This window comes from Xenopus laevis, chromosome 1S (assembly GCF_017654675.1).
Source record: "Xenopus laevis strain J_2021 chromosome 1S, Xenopus_laevis_v10.1, whole genome shotgun sequence".
Classification (NCBI taxonomy): Eukaryota; Metazoa; Chordata; class Amphibia; order Anura; family Pipidae; genus Xenopus; species Xenopus laevis.
Window position 1 is genome coordinate 193,952,321 of NC_054372.1, and position 19,913 is coordinate 193,972,233.

At 41.7% G+C, this 19,913-nt stretch overlaps 1 protein-coding gene across 2 annotated transcripts in view; it reads left to right on the forward strand.

The window, feature by feature from the left end:
* The window catches only part of zbtb7c.S (zinc finger and BTB domain containing 7C S homeolog), a 112,941-nt gene that overhangs the window by 36,244 nt on the left and 56,784 nt on the right, over nucleotides 1-19,913 (forward strand). The window contains exon 1 of one of the 2 annotated variants that reach the window (XM_041580641.1): nucleotides 16,912-17,181. The exons of the other annotated variant lie outside the window; for it this stretch is intronic. Coding sequence (XP_041436575.1) covers nucleotides 17,057-17,181 — 125 coding nt within the window. The 5' untranslated portion in view covers nucleotides 16,912-17,056. Of the gene's footprint in view, nucleotides 1-16,911; nucleotides 17,182-19,913 lie in introns of those variants that run through there. 2 annotated transcript variants of the gene reach the window in all.

Consider the following 19,913-nt stretch of genomic DNA (forward strand, 5'->3'; position numbering starts at 1 on the left):
TGTGTATAGTAAGGCAAGACCGTGTCAGAAATGGAGAGTTGCAACTGTTAGATAGCGGGAACCTTTACAATGTTATAGAATAGATCATTCAAAGCAACTTTTCAATTAGCCTTCATTTTTTTTATAGTTATTTAATTATTTGCCTTTTTCCTTCTGACTCTTTCCAGTTTTCAAATGGGAGGTCATCCATTCTACAAAAACAAATGCTCTGTAAGGCTACACATATATTATAGTTATTGCAACATTTTATTGCTCATCTTTCTATTCAGGCCTCTCCTATTCATATTCCAGTCTCTTATGCAAATCAGTGCATGGTTGCTAGGGGAATTTGGACTCTAGTAACTGGATTGCTGAAATTGAAAACTGGAGAGCTGCTGAATAAAACGCTAAATAAAAAAGAATAAAATAATAAAAAATGAAAACCAATTGCAAATTGTCTGAAAATATCACTCTCTACATTAGTGATCCCCAACCAGTTGTAACGTTACTCACCAACCCCATGATTGTTGCTTCCAGTGGCCTCAGAGCAGGGGTTTATTTTTGGATTCCAGGCTTGGAGGCAAGTTTTGGTTGTATAAAAACCAGATTTACTGCCAAACAGTCTCCTGTAGGCTACCAGTCCATATAGCCAAACAATCACAGCCTTTATTTGGCACTCAGGGACTTTTTTTCATGCTTGTGTTGCTCCCCAACTCTTTATCTTTCCAATTATTTTACCGTATAATCATTCCGTCTGTTCTTTTCTGAAGTTATGGTTTCATTATCCAAACCAACCGCTCGTTCTCTCGTGTGCCATTAAAAGTGGTCCCGCAGTCAAGTCCTTTAATCACCCACCTTCTCCTTTATTATACTGGAAAGTCAGATTTAAATGAGGTTCCTTGTTATGAATCCACTTCCTATGAAAAGATACATTTAAATGGCTAAAACAAAGTTGCCTGATCTTTGTAGGAACTGCTTTTTAACATACAGAATGGGAGTCCTTAAAGGAGAAGGAATGCTATGGAGGCATTTTATTGCCAATAGATTAGCCACAAGCTATAACACTATATTTATTCTGCAGAATGCTTTACCATACCTGAGTAAAAAGCTCTAGAAGCTTTCTGTATGTTTAGGATAGCAGCTGCCATATTAGCTTGTTGTGACATCACTTCCTGCCTGAGTCTGTCCCTGCTCACTCATAGCTCTGGGCTCAGATTACAGCAGGGAGGAGGGAGAGGAGAGAGGATCAAACTGAGCATGCTCAAGCCCTAGCCCTGGAGGTTTAAGCTGAAAACAGTTAGTCTGATACAGAAGCCCATGAGTACACAATAGAAGGACAGAAATGTGATGTTTCTTTTGACAGAGGACTCAGAGCAGCACTACTTTGAGGGTTTACTGGTGTATTTATATAGACCTTTCTGATAAAGCTTACTTACTTTTAGTCTTTCCTTCTCCTTTAAGGTGCCCAGACACTATCAAGCATTAGCTGCCTGCTTGGCCACATTTAAACTGTCATTTATGACCCCCAGGGCTTCAAGTGCAAAAACAGTAAGGGGTACAAGAGCAAGTACTCATTTCCTAAAGAATTGCCCTCCCAGCTAAATGTACACAGTGGGCAGATTACAAAAAAATGGCGGATTGTTGCCTTGGAGCATCACAAATGAGGCCTTTGAGACATAAATCATTAGGGGTCATATACAAACAGGGTCGGACTGAATCCTAGGGGGCCCACCGGGGCTGCAAAACAAGGGCCCTCCTGGCAGTCCCAGGGGCCCCCTCCTACCCATAAACCTGTCGGCACCAGCACTCTCATCCGCGAACGCGCGACAGGCAAAAGACCTGCGGCACACATGCAGAAGACGCGCCGCTCCAACACCGATGCAGCTAAGTTTTTTGGGGCAGCCAATGGAACGGGTCTAGGCTGGCCCAGTCCGACACTATATACAAATGCATGTGCAGTGTGAAATTTTGGATGAAAACCATCATGTTTTTTTTTTATCCATATACAGAATTTTCCCATAATTCCAGGGGTAACTCCAGTGGAATAACTAGATGTTACTGGGCCCCACAGCAAAATAATTTGAGGACATCCCAAACTCTCCAGAGGTTGTCCTGTTTTACAAATATATATTAAAATTACTCATTAATGAGGGTCTCATGGGGCCCCTACACTTTCTGGGGCCCCTGCAGCCACAGGGTCTGCTTCCTCTGTAGTTGCGCCTCTGGGTAACACCATCCATGCTCTGAGCTGAATCTCTGCAATTGTGCCTGATTTAGGGCTCTTACACATGAGCGTTTTTACCTGCGCTCCCCTGCGTTCCGTTTTTCGGCGTTCAGCCGCAGGGGAGCGCAGGAATAGATGCATTTAATTATTTCAAATGGGGCTGTACTCACACAGGCGCGTGTAGGCGCCGAACGCAGGAAAAATGCAGCATGTTGCGTCTCAACCTGCGTTCGGTGCCTACATGCGCCTGTGTGAGTACAGCCCCATTTGAAATAATTAAATGCGTCTATTCCTGCGCTCCCCTGCGGCTGAACGCCAAAAAACGAAACGCAGGGGAGCGCAGGTAAAAACGCTCATGTGTAAGAGCCCTTAAAAGAGAACCGAATGCAAGTTGTGTCCAGCAAAATAGTCGAGGCAAAACAATTCCAGACTGACGGATAAATTCCAAACTGCAATTCTGTCCAACTGGAGGGATCAAAAGACGCCCCCCACTGATTGTGCATGTGAAAGTAAAAAAACAATCATACTGGGAACGTGGCCATAAAGATTGTATCCAAACTGTGCAGCTGCATGGAAACCTATATAGGGTAATGCTGTCGCTGGGCACTTTTGGGCACCTGGAGTGTCACTTTATAAAGCAGCCAAAAAACACAGAGAGTGATCAGAGAAACCAGACTTAGAAGTAACATCTCGTCTCTGTTAATTAGTAAACAAATCTAATCATGTTGCAGAATGAGCACAGCTGCCCTTTCCTTCCTGCAGGCCTTGGCTTAGCCTGGTTCATGCTGATGATAATTAATCATGGCGATTAGAAGAGGGTCCCTCATAGATACTCCAGCGAGAGATTCACAGCGGAGACTGCCTTGATTATGTCTGTGTGCCACTATTTATTACCGCTATGCTTCTTTTTTTTCTGTCCCTCGGTGAGAATATTGCTCAGAAAATGAACTGAAATTTCCATTTTGTAACTGATGAAGCCTTTATTCAATATCTGAGATGCAGCGAAGTCTAAGTCCTGTGCCAACATGGAGATGTTCTGTACTCGGGAATCCTTTGCTTTGGCATAACCTGGGACACTCACTGAGTCCTACTGAATTAAAACTGTCATGTATTTTTATTTATTAAATGACTTTCCAATTAATCATGGGAGTCGGTGAATATCTTCCTGTGCATCTACAGTATATAAACACTGACATTGCAGAGCACAATGGTACAGCTTCTTGGTGGTATTGTGTATATATTACACCCTTAGTGGGGCAATAATGTTGATTTGTGTTGGAGCAATATAGACAAAGCCTGTTGCTTGGCCTTACAGGCCTCACTTGCTGTTATGAACAAAGCCCATTATACCACATAGCGGTTATTGTATAGGAGTACAAATTTGCTGGTTGCATGGGAATATTTTGCCCAAATACCAGCCCTACATTTGGTGATAATATGTATTATATACATGCAGTCCATCTCTGTGTTGCTGTTTTATCGAGGGAATACATTTCATAAATAGCGTAGGTCACTTTCATGTCTGTCTGGGGGAAATATGCCTTAAATCCTTTCTACACTACTGCAGGTCTATCAAGGGGTAATTCACACAAAGCACATTAAAATGCACTGCTGGCTCTGATCATGGCAAATATACTAAGAGGACAAATTGCATTGCTGCTTTGTCTGGGGTCATATGCCCAGAGCAAGTGTCAAGATGATTGTGGATTTTCTGCAGGTGGACAATCCACTGCCCTGTTGCTCTCCTTGTTTTCTCAAGGAAGGGCGGATTTGGCACGAAATGCAAAATTTCGTATTTCTGTGCCAAAATACTTTGCATCTGCCTGCACCGAGTGGAGACAATGCTTCTGAATACAGGCAGAGCAGGAATGGAGGAGCATGGAGGGAATGGATTATTGGACTGTGGAGAAACACAGGCTGAGATCTGCAATCGTCTGGCCCCAGCCTAAGGGTCCAACACATTGCAGTGAATTGATGGTCTGTCCAGAGATAATATACACAAAGTTGAGACAATTGGTTTCACATGCATTTGTAATAACTCAGGTGTGTTGCATTGCTTCATTAGTGCAGGGATAAGATACCTAGGCATGTTTCTACCATTTGGAGTCTGTAGTTGCCATTGTTCAACACGAGGAGAAAAGCTGTGCCAACGAAAGTCAAGGGAGCTATTCCGAAGCTGAAAAACAAGAATTAAACCATTAGAAACATCGGTCAAACCTTAGGATTGCCAAAATCAACTGCCTGGAATATCATTAGGAAAAAAGAATGCACTGGTGAGTTCTGTAATTGCAAAGGGACTGGTAGGCCAAGGAAGAATTCGACTGCTGATAACAGAAGAATCCTCACTATGGTAAAGACCAAATCCTCAAATGCCTGTCCAACAGATTTGAAACACTTCCTGAACAGAAATACAGAGGCTACACTGCAAGATGCAAACCTCTAGTTGGACACAAAATGAGGATGGGCAGATTACAGTTAAAATGCACTTAAAAGAACCTGCAGAATTCTGGAAAAGGGTTTTATGGACAGACGAGAACAAGATTAACTTGAGTGTTGATTACAGAAAAGTGTGGACATGAAAAGGAAGTACCAAAGATCCAAAGCAAAGCAGCTCATCTGTTATACATGGTGGTGGTGGTGGTGTTATGGCCTGGGCATGTATGACCTCCACAGGTACTGGCACACGTCTCTTCATTGATGATGTAACTGCTGATGGTTGTTGCACAATGAATTCTGAGGTGTATAGAAACATCTTATCTGTTCAAGTTCCAGTAAATGCCTCCAAACTCATCGGATGGTGCTTCATCCTGCAACAAGATAATGATCCCATACATACTGCTGAGGCAACATGGGAGCTTCTCAAAGCTAAAAAATGGAAAATTCTTGAATGGCCAAGCCAGTCACCTGATATAAATCCAATTGAGCTTTCCATATGCTGAAGAGTGTGAGGTTTTACCTGATTCAAGCAGTGAGAAGAGGGCTCACTAGCAGCTTACACGTGCTTGGGAAGTACTTGGAACAGAACTTGTCGTGCCATGAAAAGAGGCTGGAGAGTCTAAATGAAGAACCAGGGATCAGACAGGTCACGGTCAAACAATTCCGAGAAGGCAGGAACCCAAGCGGACATCTCCCAGGACGGATACCCCGGTAAGTGGCCTTACAAAGAGAAAACAAGCCCCCGGAACAAGCAGGAGTTGAATGTGGCTGCAGCAGAGGCTTAGTATCACCAGAGAAGATACTCAGCACCTGGTGATGTCTATGAATCGCATGCAAGGAATATGCAACATGACTGCTTTACTGTACCTACCATGACTTTGTCCCAAACATTATGGTGCCCTGAAATGAGGTGGACTTGGGATAACAAGTACCTAGTGAAACTGAAATGTATGCAAATAATTTTAAATTAAAATCTGGAATGTGCACTTTAATCACATCTGCAATGTTTTATTTAAAATTTCACAATGATGAGCAGAGGGGTATCAAAAACAAAATGTTTGTTTGTTCCAAACATTATGAAAGGGATGGTACACAATGCTGGCCAGAGGGGAGGAAGGGAGGGGACAGAGGGGAGGAAGGGAGGGGAGAGGGACAGAGGGGAGAGGGGGAGAGCAACAGAGGGGATGGGAGAGGGGAGGGAGGGGAGAGTCACAGAGTGGACGGCGAAAGAGGGGAGATGGACAGAGGGGGGAGGGGAGAGGGGAAGGAGGGAGGTAGGGGGAGAGGGACAGAGGGGAGGAAGGGAGGGGAGAGGGACAGAGGGGAGAGTGACAGAGGAGAGGGGGACAGAGGGGAGGGAGGGGAGAGGGACAGAGGTAAGGAGGGGAGAGGGACAGAGGGGATGGGAGAGGGGAGGGAGGGGAGAGTGACAGAGTGGAGGGGGAAAGAGGGGAGGGGAGATGGACAGAGGGGGGAGGGGAGAGGGGAAGGAGGGGAGAGTGACAAAGGGCAGTGAACATCGACTAGGTGTAGGCAGAAGACACTACCAGGTGCCTGTCCAGCACCCCCCCCTATTGTTGCGCCCTAAGCAAGTGCTTTTTCTGCCTACCCCTAGTTCTGGCCCTGCATAGTGCCACCTTCTGTGGGGTAACTGGCACAAATCCTATTATACTATATCACTAATCTCTCTGGGGGTAATATGCACATAATGCCAATGGGTACAATGATCATATATCCACCTGTATTCATTAAACTGCCACAGAGACAACTGCAGTTTTTTAGATTTTACAATCTTTACTAATACATATACTGTATATGGAAATCATAGGAATAATGACATTTAATGAAGACCTAATTGTGATTTTCTATATACTCAGTCCATTCTGCCTTTCTGGTCTCTAGGGGTAAATGCACAGAGTCTGGTACAAGGCATTACATCTCTGTTGAGGGGTGATATACATGAAGCTCATCTCACCTATTGTGAGGCTACTATAACATTTTTCTCTATATGTTGTTGCTGCCCTTTTTATTTACTCAATTCTGTGAGTTACAGATACAGAGGGAGCCACAAAATCAAAACTGTCTGATTTTTTCTTTCATGCCTCAAATAAAAACAGCAGGTGGCGTTCCTGAAAATGCACCGGGTTTCTCTCCTTTTTGAATAGAAAAAAGGAGAAGATCGTTTGACATCCGACTGGCACGAAAACAAATGATTTCTGGATCAATAGGAAAATCAATGGCGATGCCGGCAGGTTGGACTGAAGAAGAAGATGTGGGCAAATCCCAGGGACAGTATGCGGGGAGTTGCACCCCTGTAGTGACCCTGAGAACATTCTGCCGCTTTATTAAAGCTGGAAAGGTTTTGTCATTTAAACTTTGCTAATGAAAGTGAAATCCCATTTACTTTATAGACAGCACAGAGCAGTGTTTGCAGAGAGTGCCTCTTAAAGGAGAAGGAAAGCTACCGAAGCAGTTTATTGCCAATAGATTAGCCACAATATTGCAAGATATAACAATATATTTATTCTGCAGAATGCTTTACCATACCTGAGTAATCTGCTCTAGAAACTCTCTATGTTTGTTTAGGATAGCAGCTGCCATATTAGCTTGGTGTGACATCACTTCCTGCCTTAGTCTTTCCATGCTCACTCATAGCTCTGGGCTCAGATTACAGCAGGGAGGGGAGGAGGGAGGGAGAGAGGAACAAACTGAGCATGCTCAAGCCCCAGCCCTGGAGGTTTAAGCTGAAAACAGGAAGTGTGATACAGAAGCCCATGAGTACACAATAGAAGTAAAGAAATGTGGTGTTTCTTTTGACAGAGGACTCAGAGCAGCATTACTTTGAGGGGTTACTGGTGTGTTTATATAGACCTTTCTGATAAAGATTACTTACTTTTAGCTTTTCCTTCTCCTTTAAATAGGATTCAGCACCATTAGGCTGGTGTCCCTGGGGGTTTCTATCTCCCCAAGGCTGATCTTGCTGAGCTTCCCAGCTTCCCAGCACTTCCACCCCCTGGTAGTAGATGGAGCCCAAAGAGAATGAGCCATGTATTCCCTACTATTATACGAACTAGGGACAGATATTTTGCTGTTACATCCCTGGGCCAAATAATCATCCCATAAAGAATAGATTTGATACAGGATCAGTACAGGAATTAAAGGGGTGGTTCACCTTTAAGATAAGTGTTAGTATGTTGTAGAGCAATTTTTTCGAAGCAATTTGTCAATTTACCTTAATTTTTTTCTTTTTTGTACTTTTTGAATAATTTGCCTTTTTATTCTGACTCTGTCTAGATTTCTGGAATCTAAAAATACCCTGTTCTAGTGAACTATACAAATTACTTTGGAATCTGCTTTCTGTATACCTCAACCTGCAGCCTTGTGCCTTTATATGGTCACAGAACAACCCCTCAGTGACTTCTAATATCCTTATCATTTACAGGAGGGGGTACATTATCCCTTATAATACATGAGTGATACTCAGAGTTCCCTGTATAACTCAGCCTGCAGCCTTGTGCCTTTATATGGTCACAGAACAACCCCTCAGTGACTTCTAATATCCTTATCATTTACAGTAGGGGGTACATTATCCCTTATAATACATGAGTGATACTCAGAGTTCCCTGTATAACTCAGCCTGCAGCCTTGTGCCTTTATATGGTCACAGAACAACCCCTCAGTGACTTCTAATATCCTTATCATTTACAGTAGGGGGTACATTATCCCTTATAATACATGAGTGATACTCAGAGTTCCCTGTATAACTTAGCCTGCAGCCTTGTGTCTTTATATGGTCACAGAACAACCCCTCAGTGACTTCTAATATCCTTATCATTTACAGTAGGGGGTACATTATCCCTTATAATACATGAGTGATACTAAGAGTGCACTGTATAACTCAGCCTGCAGCCTTGTGCCTTTATATGGTCACAGAACAACCCCTCAGTGACTTCTAATATCCTTATCATTTACAGTAGGGGGTACATTATCCCTTATAATACATTAGTGATACTCAGAGTTCCCTGTATAACTCAGCCTGCAGCCTTGTGCCTTTATATGGTCACAGAACAACCCCTCAGTGACTTCTAATATCCTTATCATTTACAGTAGGGGGTACATTATCCCTTATAATACATGAGTGATACTCAGAGTTCCCTGTATAACTCCGCCCCTGAGTTACATGATTTGATTTAGTAAAAAGCCTTTATTTAGTAAAAGCAACTTTATTTAATGAAAGTGAGAGCCTATTGGGGTCCTATAACTGGAGTGTTTATACCGTGTGCACAATTAATGTAGAGAGGTACAACTACAGGTGCTAATTATCAGCAATCGGGGAAGGTAACATGTCTCTCTGTCCCTTAAGGCTTCTTCATCATTTTCTCTCAGTGACAAATTGTAACATTGTGTGATTTGTATGTTTGTTATAATTAGCCCGGCACCTACGCTGCTTAGGTGGTTCACCTTTAAGTTCACTTTTCGTATGTTGTACAATGACCAATTCTAAGCAACTTTGTTTGGACCCTAACAACCAGACGGCTGAAATTGCAAACTGGAGAACTGCTGAATAAAAAGCAAAATAAATAAAAAGCCACAAATAATAAAAAATGAAAACCAATTGCAAATTATCTCAGAATATCCCTCTCTACATCATACTAACAGTTAACTCAAGGTGAACAACTCCTTTAATGCAGGAGAGACGCCTCCCTTCCTTGTGTTGCTACAAGATGTCGGGTGCTGTGAATTATGTGGTTAATTTGGGAGCAGAACACATCCCTCGGGCACGTTGTCTCCGGAGCTGAATTAAATGCAGCCAGGTATAGACTCGTGTCCTACTTCAGCAGCTGAAACTCTTGTAGGGGATGGAGTTTAGTGTTTGTGTGACCTTGGGAAATGTATTTATTTATGTCACTAACGTTGGTGCAGCGCAGGTGCGGGGACGGCCGGGGGTCTTTACTCCATGGGAAAATGGCACAGGAATGATACAGAGAATGAGAGATAGAAAAGCGGCTAAATTCTATAAAGGATGACTTTGCCTTATTTCCTGTCGTTTTTAAAGGGCAAGTCAACCCCACAATAAAAATGTGTCTAATAAAAGAAAACATAATTTTAAGCAACTTTCCATTATACATCTATAATTTAGTGGTTTTTAACATATTTTGTACACCTATTACTAGAAAAAGCAATGTTTGTCTGTCCCTTTCTAGTCTCTGTCGTGATGGCTCAGACTGTTGATACAATGTAAGGCAAGGCAGCTGATTAACAGACTTCTCTTTGCTGGGGAACCAAGACTTTTGCAACATTGTTTAAAAAGGTGACAACCAGGAGTTGAGCAAATGCTGCTTTCAATAGCAATTGTTTTTACAAATAACTTTACACTTACAATTACAATTTTTAATAATGTATACTGTAAATTTTCTTAGATTTATGTTTTCTTTTATTAGCCAATTTTTAAATTTGGGGGTTGACTTGCCCTTTAATATACAGTATACTTTCCCTATATCTAATCACTTGAATTGAAGGTTCTTATAAAAATATGCCCCACACCGACCGTGTTATAATTGAATTACTCACCTACTCACCTACATAAGGGGCACCACATATGTACTACTAGCTAGCATTGTCTTTCAGTGTCACATGGTGTATCTGAATCAGGCAATACACGCCAAAATATAAGAACCCCCTCATATATGTTTTAGACTATGCCCATTTACGTACCGCATACTTGCTACATGTCTCACCCTCTACTCCTTGTGTATCTTGCACATCTTATACACTTTGCAAGCTGCTCTTGTGTATCAAATGCTCCTTGTTTTTTTCTTTTAGTGCATATTGTTGACTGTGTGTATCTTACCTTCAAGTTGCACAGGTACCATTACACATTACAACCAATCAGCCCCCTGCTTTTGGTTTCTTACTTGTCTTCTTACTTCTCCTTCTAGTATGATCTTGCACATATTGTACTCCTGGTGTATCTTGCTCTTTTCTAAAGTATCTTGTACTCCTGGTTTATCTTCTCTCTTCTAGTGTATCTTGTATTCCTGATGTATCTTGTTTGCTTCTACAGTAGTCTGTACTCCTGGTTGATTATTGCTCTCCATCTATGGTAGCCTTGTACTCCTGGTGGATCTTGCTCTCTTCCAATGTCTCTTATTTTCCTGGTGTATCTTGCTCTCTTCCTATGTCTCTTCTTTTCCTGGTGTATCTTGCTCTCTTTCTACAGTAGTCTGTACTCCTGGTGGATCATTGCTCTCTTTCTATGGTAGCCTGTACGCCTGGTGTATCTTGATCTCTTCCAATGTATTTTATACTCATGGTGTATCTTGCTCTCTTTCTACTGTAGCCTGTGCTCCTGGTGGATCTTGCTCTCCTTCTATGGTAGCCTGTACTCCTGGTGTATCTTGCTCTCTTCCTATGTCTCTTCTTTTCCTGGTGTATCGTGCTCTCTTTCTACTGTAGTCTGTACTCCTGGTGGATCTTGCTCTCTTTCAATGTATCTTATACTCCTGGTGTATCTTACTCTCTTTCTACAGTAGTCGTTACTCCTGGTGTATTTTGCTCTCTAGTAGTCTGTACTCCTGGTGTATCTTGCTCACCTTCATCGGTAGCCTGTACTCCTGGTGTATCTTGCTCTCTTCCAATGTATCTTATATTCCTGGTGTATCTTGTTTTCTTTCTACAGTAGTCTGTACTCCTTGTGTATCTTGCTCTCCTTCTATGGTAGCCTGTACTCCTGGTGGATCTTGCTCTCCTTCTATAGTAGCTTGTACTCCTGGTGTATCTTGCTCTCTTCCAATGTTTCTTGTACTCCTGGTGTATCTTGTTTTCTTTCTACAGTAGTCTGTACTCCTTGTGTATCTTGCTCTCCTTCTACGGTAGCCTGTACTCATGGTCGATCTTGCTCTCCTTCTATGCTAGTCTGTACTCCTTGTGTATCTTTTTCTCCTTCTACAGTAGCTTGTACTCCTGGTGTATCTTGCTCTCTTCTAATGTATCTTGTACTTCCTGACATTCGAGTTTTTTTCAGAGAAAAAATCCAATTTGAGTTTGTAAAGCTCGAATCAAATTCGATTTGAATTTGATTCGAGTTTGCGGGTCCTATTCACCTGAGTTTAGGAAATTCGAATTTTTCCATTGGTCGAATTTCAAGTTCATGGGAGTTTATGGGAGTTTTTTAAATAAATTGCTGGGTTTCTGAATCTTGAAAGCGTTAATGGCTCATGAAGGTCACAGAACTGGGCACAGGGGGAACCTCCCACCCCTCTATAACCTGGGTGGGGGGCGCAGCGTCGGTGCATTTGCTGTGTGAATCTGTGTAGGAGAGGCTTAGGAAAACATTCCAGTTTGAGCAGAAGGAGAGATTGGGGAGGGGAGGATACTGGGAGGGATGGGAGAGAGCTGAACTAATTGGGTGTTTTGTGGTAACAGCACATTCCTCATTTTGTCTTCCCTTAAATCTGGATGGTAACTGGCAGGGGAAGAGGAGGGTTGGCAGCTCACTGGTTCCCTGGCACACACAGCTGCACAATGGCTGCCACTCAAATCCCAATAACCATACCTGCCCCTGCTTTACCCATCCCCCTCCTGTCTGTCCCACATCTCTGAATGGGGAGATTCAAGCATTTTTTTTAAATAAGCCTAACGATGCCCAATTCTCTCCCCATCTCCAGTATTCCAAATGCCCACGGGCCAAATGAGCTCATCCATGAAAATGCAGAATAGGGAAACCATAAATATCTGTATCATTTGAACAACAGCTTGGGGCGCTCCATTATTAACCCCTGGCTCCCCCAGTTTGGGACCCAAACTTTCCTGCATGGTGGCAGAACTCTGATCTCCGATTCCAGTAAGAAAATGCCCCTAGAGATTTACTGAGACTTATAAACTTTTATATTGTAATAGATTGGCATATTCAATTGATCTTCTTGATATATTTTGTTTGGTTTTATACTGGGGTGTAACTGATACAGTAGATGCAGAGGGTCTGCTATATAGTAACACTCAGCTGAGTCTCTCCTACCTCTTAAGGGCTCTTACTCACTGGCGTTTTGACCTGCGCTCCCCTGCGTTCCGTTTTTTGGCGTTCAGCCGCAGGGGAGCGCAGGAATAGACGCAAGTCATTATTTCAAATGGGGCTGTACTCACTCAGGCGTGTGTAGGCGTCGAACGCAAGTTCAGACGCAACATGCTGCATTTTTCCTGCGTTCGGCGAACCACGCGCCTGAGTGAGTACAGCCCCATTTGAAATAATGACTTGCGTCTATTCCTGCGCTCCCCTGCGGCTGAACGCCAAAAAACGGAACGCAGGGGAGCGCAGGTCAAAACGCCAGTGAGTAAGAGCCCTTAGGGTGAACTATTGCGAAAATGAAAATGTCATATAAGTTTCCTCGTACTGAAATAAGAAGCTTTCTAAATACAATCAATTGAATATTCTGCATTGTTTCTGAAATAATCAAGTTTATATTCACTATTCCTCTCTCAGCATCTGTTTCTCTTCATTCTCTCTTCATGCAGCAGTTGGGTGTCAGATATTCATTGACAGTTAGATCCAATATATCTTATAGGGGGGGCTCCTTTCCTAGCAGATGTATTAGAGCTCACTCAAATAACCGATTCCAGTAAAAGCAAAATCTAACAAAATAACACAAATTCTGCATGTAGAGAGACATGATGTCTGGTGAGTTTAATAGAGTGAGCTCTAATACATCTTCTTGGCAAAAGGAGCCCCCCTATAAGATATATTGGATCTAACTGTCAATGAATATCTGACACCCAACTGCTGCATGAAGAGAGAATGAAGAGAAACAGATGCTGAGAGAGGGATAGTGAAGATAAACTTGATTATTTCAGAAACAATGCAGAATATTTAATTGATTGTATTTAGAAATGAGGAAGCTTATATTAAATTTTCATTTTTGTGATAGTTCCCCTTTAAACTCTGCCATCTGCTGTGTGCGCCAGGCCCCTCTGAAGATTTTTTTACCCAAAATTTTCAAGTTACACAACTGATAAAATATTATCCTTTCTATTCTGACTACAACACAAAATAACCATCATGGTTTAATTATATAGTGTAGAAAATGGTATCATGATGTGGTCAGGGGTCACTGACTCCGGCAACTGAAGAACAGCACGACTACGACATTTACATTTCATTGAGGTTTCATTTTCACTTTCAGATTTTGATTTCCAAATCACTGTCTTGTTGCTAGGGTCATTAACCAGTAACCATATGGCAACATGGTAGCACTTGCCAAACTAAAAATATTAGGGCCGAACCCCCGAATCCTTTGCTAAAGATTCGGCCGAATACCGAACCGAATCTGAACCCTAATTTGAGTATGCAAATTAGGGGTGGGAAGGGGAAACCATTTTTTACTTCCTTGTTTTCTGACAAAAAGTCACGTAATTTCACTCCCCACCCCTAATTTGCATATGCAAATTAGGATTCGGATTCGGTTCGGCTGGGCAAAAGGATTCGGCCGAATCCTGGCCGAATCCTGAACCGAATCCTGGATTCGGTGCATCCCTAAAAAATATAGAGAATATCAGAGCTCTGAGCACACAATTAGTGATGTCCTAGTACAGGTATGGGATCCGTTATCCGGAAACCCGTTATCCAGAAAGGTCTGAATTACAGAAAGGTCGTCTCCCATAAACTCCATTTTATCCAAATACTCCAAATTGTTTCCGTGTAATAATAAAACAGTCGCTTGTAATTGATCCCAACTAAGATATAATTAATCCTTATTGGAAGCAAAACCAGCCTATTGGCTTTATTTAATGTTTATATGATTTTCTAGTAGACTTAAGGTATGAAGATCCAAATTATGGAAAGATACATTATCCGGAAAACCCCAGGTCCCGAGCATTCTGGATAACAGGTCCCATACCTGCTGTACTTCAATGTCTGTTCTTCAGAAAACAAACTGCAGTTCTTCATTCCCTTAGGAAAGCTCTCGGTGTCTGGGAACCTTACTATGACCTTGTTCCAGAAGGAGCTGGTTCTTAAAGTGGTGGTTCACCTCTAAGCAAATTTTCAATTGGTTTTTATAGTTTTATAGTATTTTGCCTTTTTCTTCTGACTCTTTGCAGCATTCAAATGGGGGGTCACTGACCCCACATAAAAAACAAATGTTCAGTAAGGCTACAAATGTATTGTTATTGCTACTTTTATTATTCATCTTTCTATTCAGGCCTCTCCTATTGTAGTCTCTTATTCAAATCAATGCATGGTTGCTAGGGGAATTTAAACCATAGCAACCAGCTGGAGAGCTGCCAAATAACTCAAACACCACAAATAATAAAAAATGAAAACCAATTGCAAACGGTCTCAGAATATCCCTCTCTACGTCATACTAAAAGTTATCTCAAATCCCTTTAATTGCTTCCATCTTTTATTTTGATATTATTTATGTTTCTAGGTCCCACCTGAGTGAGGCCCACCCATGGGCTATTCCAATGATCTCAGACCAATGGTCACCTCTATACCCCATCCCTGCCAGTTACACACACGCCCAAAAGCCAAATAAGCAGACACGCCTGTTTGGAGGAATAAGCCCAGACTCTTACTAAATATTAAACTGAATCCACATGTCATGCCAGAATGAGTCAGTGGGTGAGAGCCAGAACCACCAGTGCAAGGCCTATCCCTCAGCAAATAGCTGGAACTATGGCTTTACTAACACCATAACTCCATGTATTCCCATTGCTTTCACTTGTTTTAAGGCTCATGTGTCATATAGAACATGCTCATTCTCTTATATATCTTTATTTATTACACAAATGTACCCAATATAAATATGTTCAAATAAAAGGATATTGCATGTTCCAGAGAAATTCCTTCACCATATAAAAATGTACCCCCTACTGTAAATGATAAGGATATTAGAAGCAACTGAGGGATTCTGTGACAATATAAAGGCACAAGGCTGCAGGCTGAGTTATACAGGGAACTGTGAGTATCACTCATGTATTATAAGGGATAATGTACCCCCTACTGTAAATGATAAGGATATTAGAAGTCACTGAGGGGTTGTTCTGTGACCATATAAAGACACAAGGCTGCAGGTTGAGTTATACAGGGAACTCTGAGTATCACTCATGTATTATAAGGGATAATGTACCCCCTACTGTAAATGATAAGGATATTAGAAGTCACTGAGGGGTTGTTCTGTGACCATATAAAGGCACAAGGCTGCAGGCTGAGTTATACAGGGAACTCTGAGTATCACTCATGTATTATAAGGGATAATGTACCCCCTACTGTAAATGATAAGGATATTAGAAGTCACTGAGGGGTTGTTCTGTGACCATATAAAGGCACAAGGCTGCAGGCTGAGTTATACAGGGAACTCTGAGTATCACTCATGTATTATAAGGGATAATGTACCCCCTACTGTAAATGATAAGGATATTAGAAGTCACTGAGGGGTTGTTCTGTGACCATATAAAGGCACAAGGCTGCAGGCTGAGTTATACAGGGAACTCTGAGTATCACTCATGTATTATAAGGGATAATGTACCCCCTACTGTAAATGATAAGGATATTAGAAGTCACTGAGGGATTGTTCTGTGACCATATAAAGGCACAAGGCTGCAGGCTGAGTTATACAGGGAACTCTGAGTATCACTCATGTATTATAAGGGATAATGTACCCCCTACTGTAAATGATAAGGATATTAGAAGTCACTGAGGGGTTGTTCTGTGACCATATAAAGGCACAAGGCTGCAGGCTGAGTTATACAGGGAACTCTGAGTATCACTCATGGATTATAAGGGATAATGTACCCCCTACTGTAAATGATAAGGATATTAGAAGTCACTGAGGGGTTGTTCTGTGACCATATAAAGGCACAAGGCTGCAGGCTGAGTTATACAGGGAACTCTGAGTATCACTCATGTATTATAAGGGATAATGTACCCCCTACTGTAAATGATAAGGATATTAGAAGTCACTGAGGGGTTGTTCTGTGACCATATAAAGGCACAAGGCTGCAGGCTGAGTTATAAGGATATTAGAAGTCACTCATTCACAGCACGAAAGAATTACCCATTACTTTCAGTCTGAAATATAAAGATAAGAATTTAACAATATTGTCCCTTTAAATCCTTCTCAGAATGAGAGAGACATTTCCATGTTTTGGGATGAGAGCGAGGGGTTTGGCCTCTGGAAAGACGTCCTGTCCTGTTCAGAGAGATTTGGAGAGTTTCCCTGTGCAGATTCAGGTGCTTTGTTCTGTGGGTGCTGGCAGGGTGCAGGGATCACGTGTCAGATAAAACTGGTACTTGTCTCTCGGGTGCCTGGAGTGTAATTGTACAGGTGGACTGGGGAGGCCGGGTGCCAAATACTTTTGGTTTAGAGGGAGTGAATTCTTGTAGCCACTCCTAGGAAAGCTTTGCTGCCTTCACACAAATCAATGACAACTTCCAGTCTGCCTCACACACATCCCACAGCTTCACTGACATTTTATATCCCGTCCTTTGGAATCTCTGCGCCGTCCAACTGGAACGTCCCTGGGAAAATCCGTACGGACGCAGAAAGGTCGGTAACCATATTCCCACTGAAGGGGATCACTATCATTAAACAATGATCATTTAAATGTTCTGATTTACTGCTAATAATATTGGTATACTGACCACAACTCCCAGCATGCTCAGCATGATATTCCCGCAATAGGATTATTCCACCTGCACTTCTCCAACTACACTTCCCAGAATCCTCAGGTGACCTCTACAGGGACAGAAGTTGAAATATTCCTGTTCTGCAATAAATATAAAATTCCAACCACTCAACTTATTTATTAAATATAAAGAACAGGAACTACAGAACCTAATATCATAGCCAAACTGTTCTTTTTCTGAGGGTACTGGGAGTTGTTATTTCTAATCTAGTTAAACAGTGCAGGAGTTGACATATCTGCAGAATAGATTGTTTTATATGATTGTTCCTGTTGTTTTCTTTTGCATGATTAGCAATATCCACACTCTGGTGCCATCATAATTTATGGCCCTCAGGTCCCCTTATTCGGAAACTGTCCTTTGTAAAATCTGAAAATTTCTTGTTACCTTAAAGGTATCTTGTCATCGGAAAACATGTTTTTTTCAAAACGCATCAGTTAATAGCGCTACTCCAGCAGAATTCTGCACTGAAATCCATTTCTCAAATGAGCAAACAGATTTTTTTATATTCAAATTTGAAATCTGACATGGGGCTAGACATTTTGTCAATTTCCCAGCTGCCCCATGTCATGTGAAATGCTTTCTGGCAGGCTACTGTTTTTCCTTCTCAATGTAACTGAATGTGTCTCAGTGGGACCTGGATTTTACTATTGAGTGTTGTTCTTAGATCTACCAGGCAGCTGTTATCTTGTGTTAGGGAGCTGCTATCTGGTTACCTTCCCATTGTTCTTTTGTTTGGTTGCTGGGGGGGGGGAAAGGGAGGGGTGATATCACTCCAACTTGCAGTACAGCAGTAAAGGGTGATTGAAGTTTATCAGAGGACAAGTCACATGACTTGGGGCAGCTGGGAAATTGACAATATGTCTAGCCCCGTGTCAGATTTCAAAATTGAATATAAAAAAATCTGTTTGCTCTTTTGAGAAATGGATTTCAGTGCAGAATTCTGCTGGAGCAGCACTATTAACTGATGTGTTTTGAAAAATCTTTTTTCCCATGACAGTATCCCTTTAACAATCATTGTTATATATTTTAGGACTGTTTGCCTTAGCTTCTACTTGTAGTTTGAGGTTGACATTGCTGTAAGACAATTTGCAAGTGGTCTTTCTGTTTCTATTTTCTGTTCTCCTGCAATTTAAACTGCTCTTTGGTTGCTAGGACTATTGACCCTAGCGACCACATCAGTGTGATGCCCGAATGATGAATGGAAAATAGAGAGCTTAAACAGAAAGCTATAGAATACAACTGAAGTCTCTCTTTCTGCTTGGTTGGGTTGCTGACTTTCACTTTGTAGGGCTTCTGGGTCCAAGATCCATTTTATTCACAAGAGCTCGATGCTTTAGCTGACTGTTTTGGAATTCAAGGGAATTAGAAATTAGAAATATTTGAATTCCCTGATCTGTCTAACCAGTAGTCCAGGCTTTCTTCAGATGTCTCCTAAAGGGGTGGTTCACCTTCAAGCCGTGTCAGACTGGCCTATCGGTTACCAGGAAAACTCCCGGTGGGCCCAAGTGTAAGTGGGCCTCTTGCTTCTTAACATTTGGCCAATTTCATAGTCATTCCCTATTTCTTTATGGGGAAAATGCATAATTATGGAAGATTATAGTAAGTAGATATAAATGACTAGGAGAATAAAGAGGTTGAGTGAGGAGAGGAGGAATAATAGTTTGGAAAGTTGGTCCAAAGTGGCATCCCAGTCCTACACTGCCTTCAAGTTAAATTTTAGTAGAGTGGCCAATTCTAAGCAACTTTTCAATTCAACTTCATTTTTTCTTTGTATAGTTTTTGAATTATTTGTCTATTTTTTCTGACTCTTTCCAGCCTTTAAACGGGGGGTCACTGACCCCATCTAACAACAAAGGCTCTGTAAGGCTACAAATGTATTGTTATTGTTACTTTTTATTTCTCATCTTTCTATTCAGGCCTCTCCTATTCATATTCCTGTCTCTTATTCAAATAAGTGCATGATTGCTAGGGGAATTTGGACCCTAGCAACCAGATTGCTCAAATTGCAAACTGGAGAGCTGCTGAATAAAAAGTTAGTATTAGTAATTAAAAAATAACAATAAGCTACACATTTGGTCTGTTTTTGTCCATGGGTCACCATAACAACCAGAGTTTTACCGGGAAGAGGCAGAAAAGAATTCCGTATAAGTTCAGCTATAGCATAAATTAACATAACACACAGTCGAACTTCCTCTTTCATTTGTTTATACAGTATATTTTAATTTAAACATTTGTTTGACATACTCTCAATGGGTTTTAGGGAAGCAGAAATGAGAAGTTGTTATTTGCTTTCTCGTTTAACAAATCTCTGTACAATGGGACGGCAAACAATCACCAGTGAATAGCTCTCCCTGTGCCAAACTACAGCCGGTAGGGGGCTGGGGAACAGGTGAAACCTGGGTTTGTACAAGGGATTATTTTATTATTTCTGCTCTACTTAATTAAAGCAAACAACGGGCTCACACTCTGTTCTTCTCTTATAGTTGCATTTGCCAGAAAACAAGGTGCATAGGGAAGCTTGTCATGGTTCTTTCTTCTCGTTCTAGTTATAGTAGGGAATGAAAGTCATAGATGGAGACAAGATGATGGAAA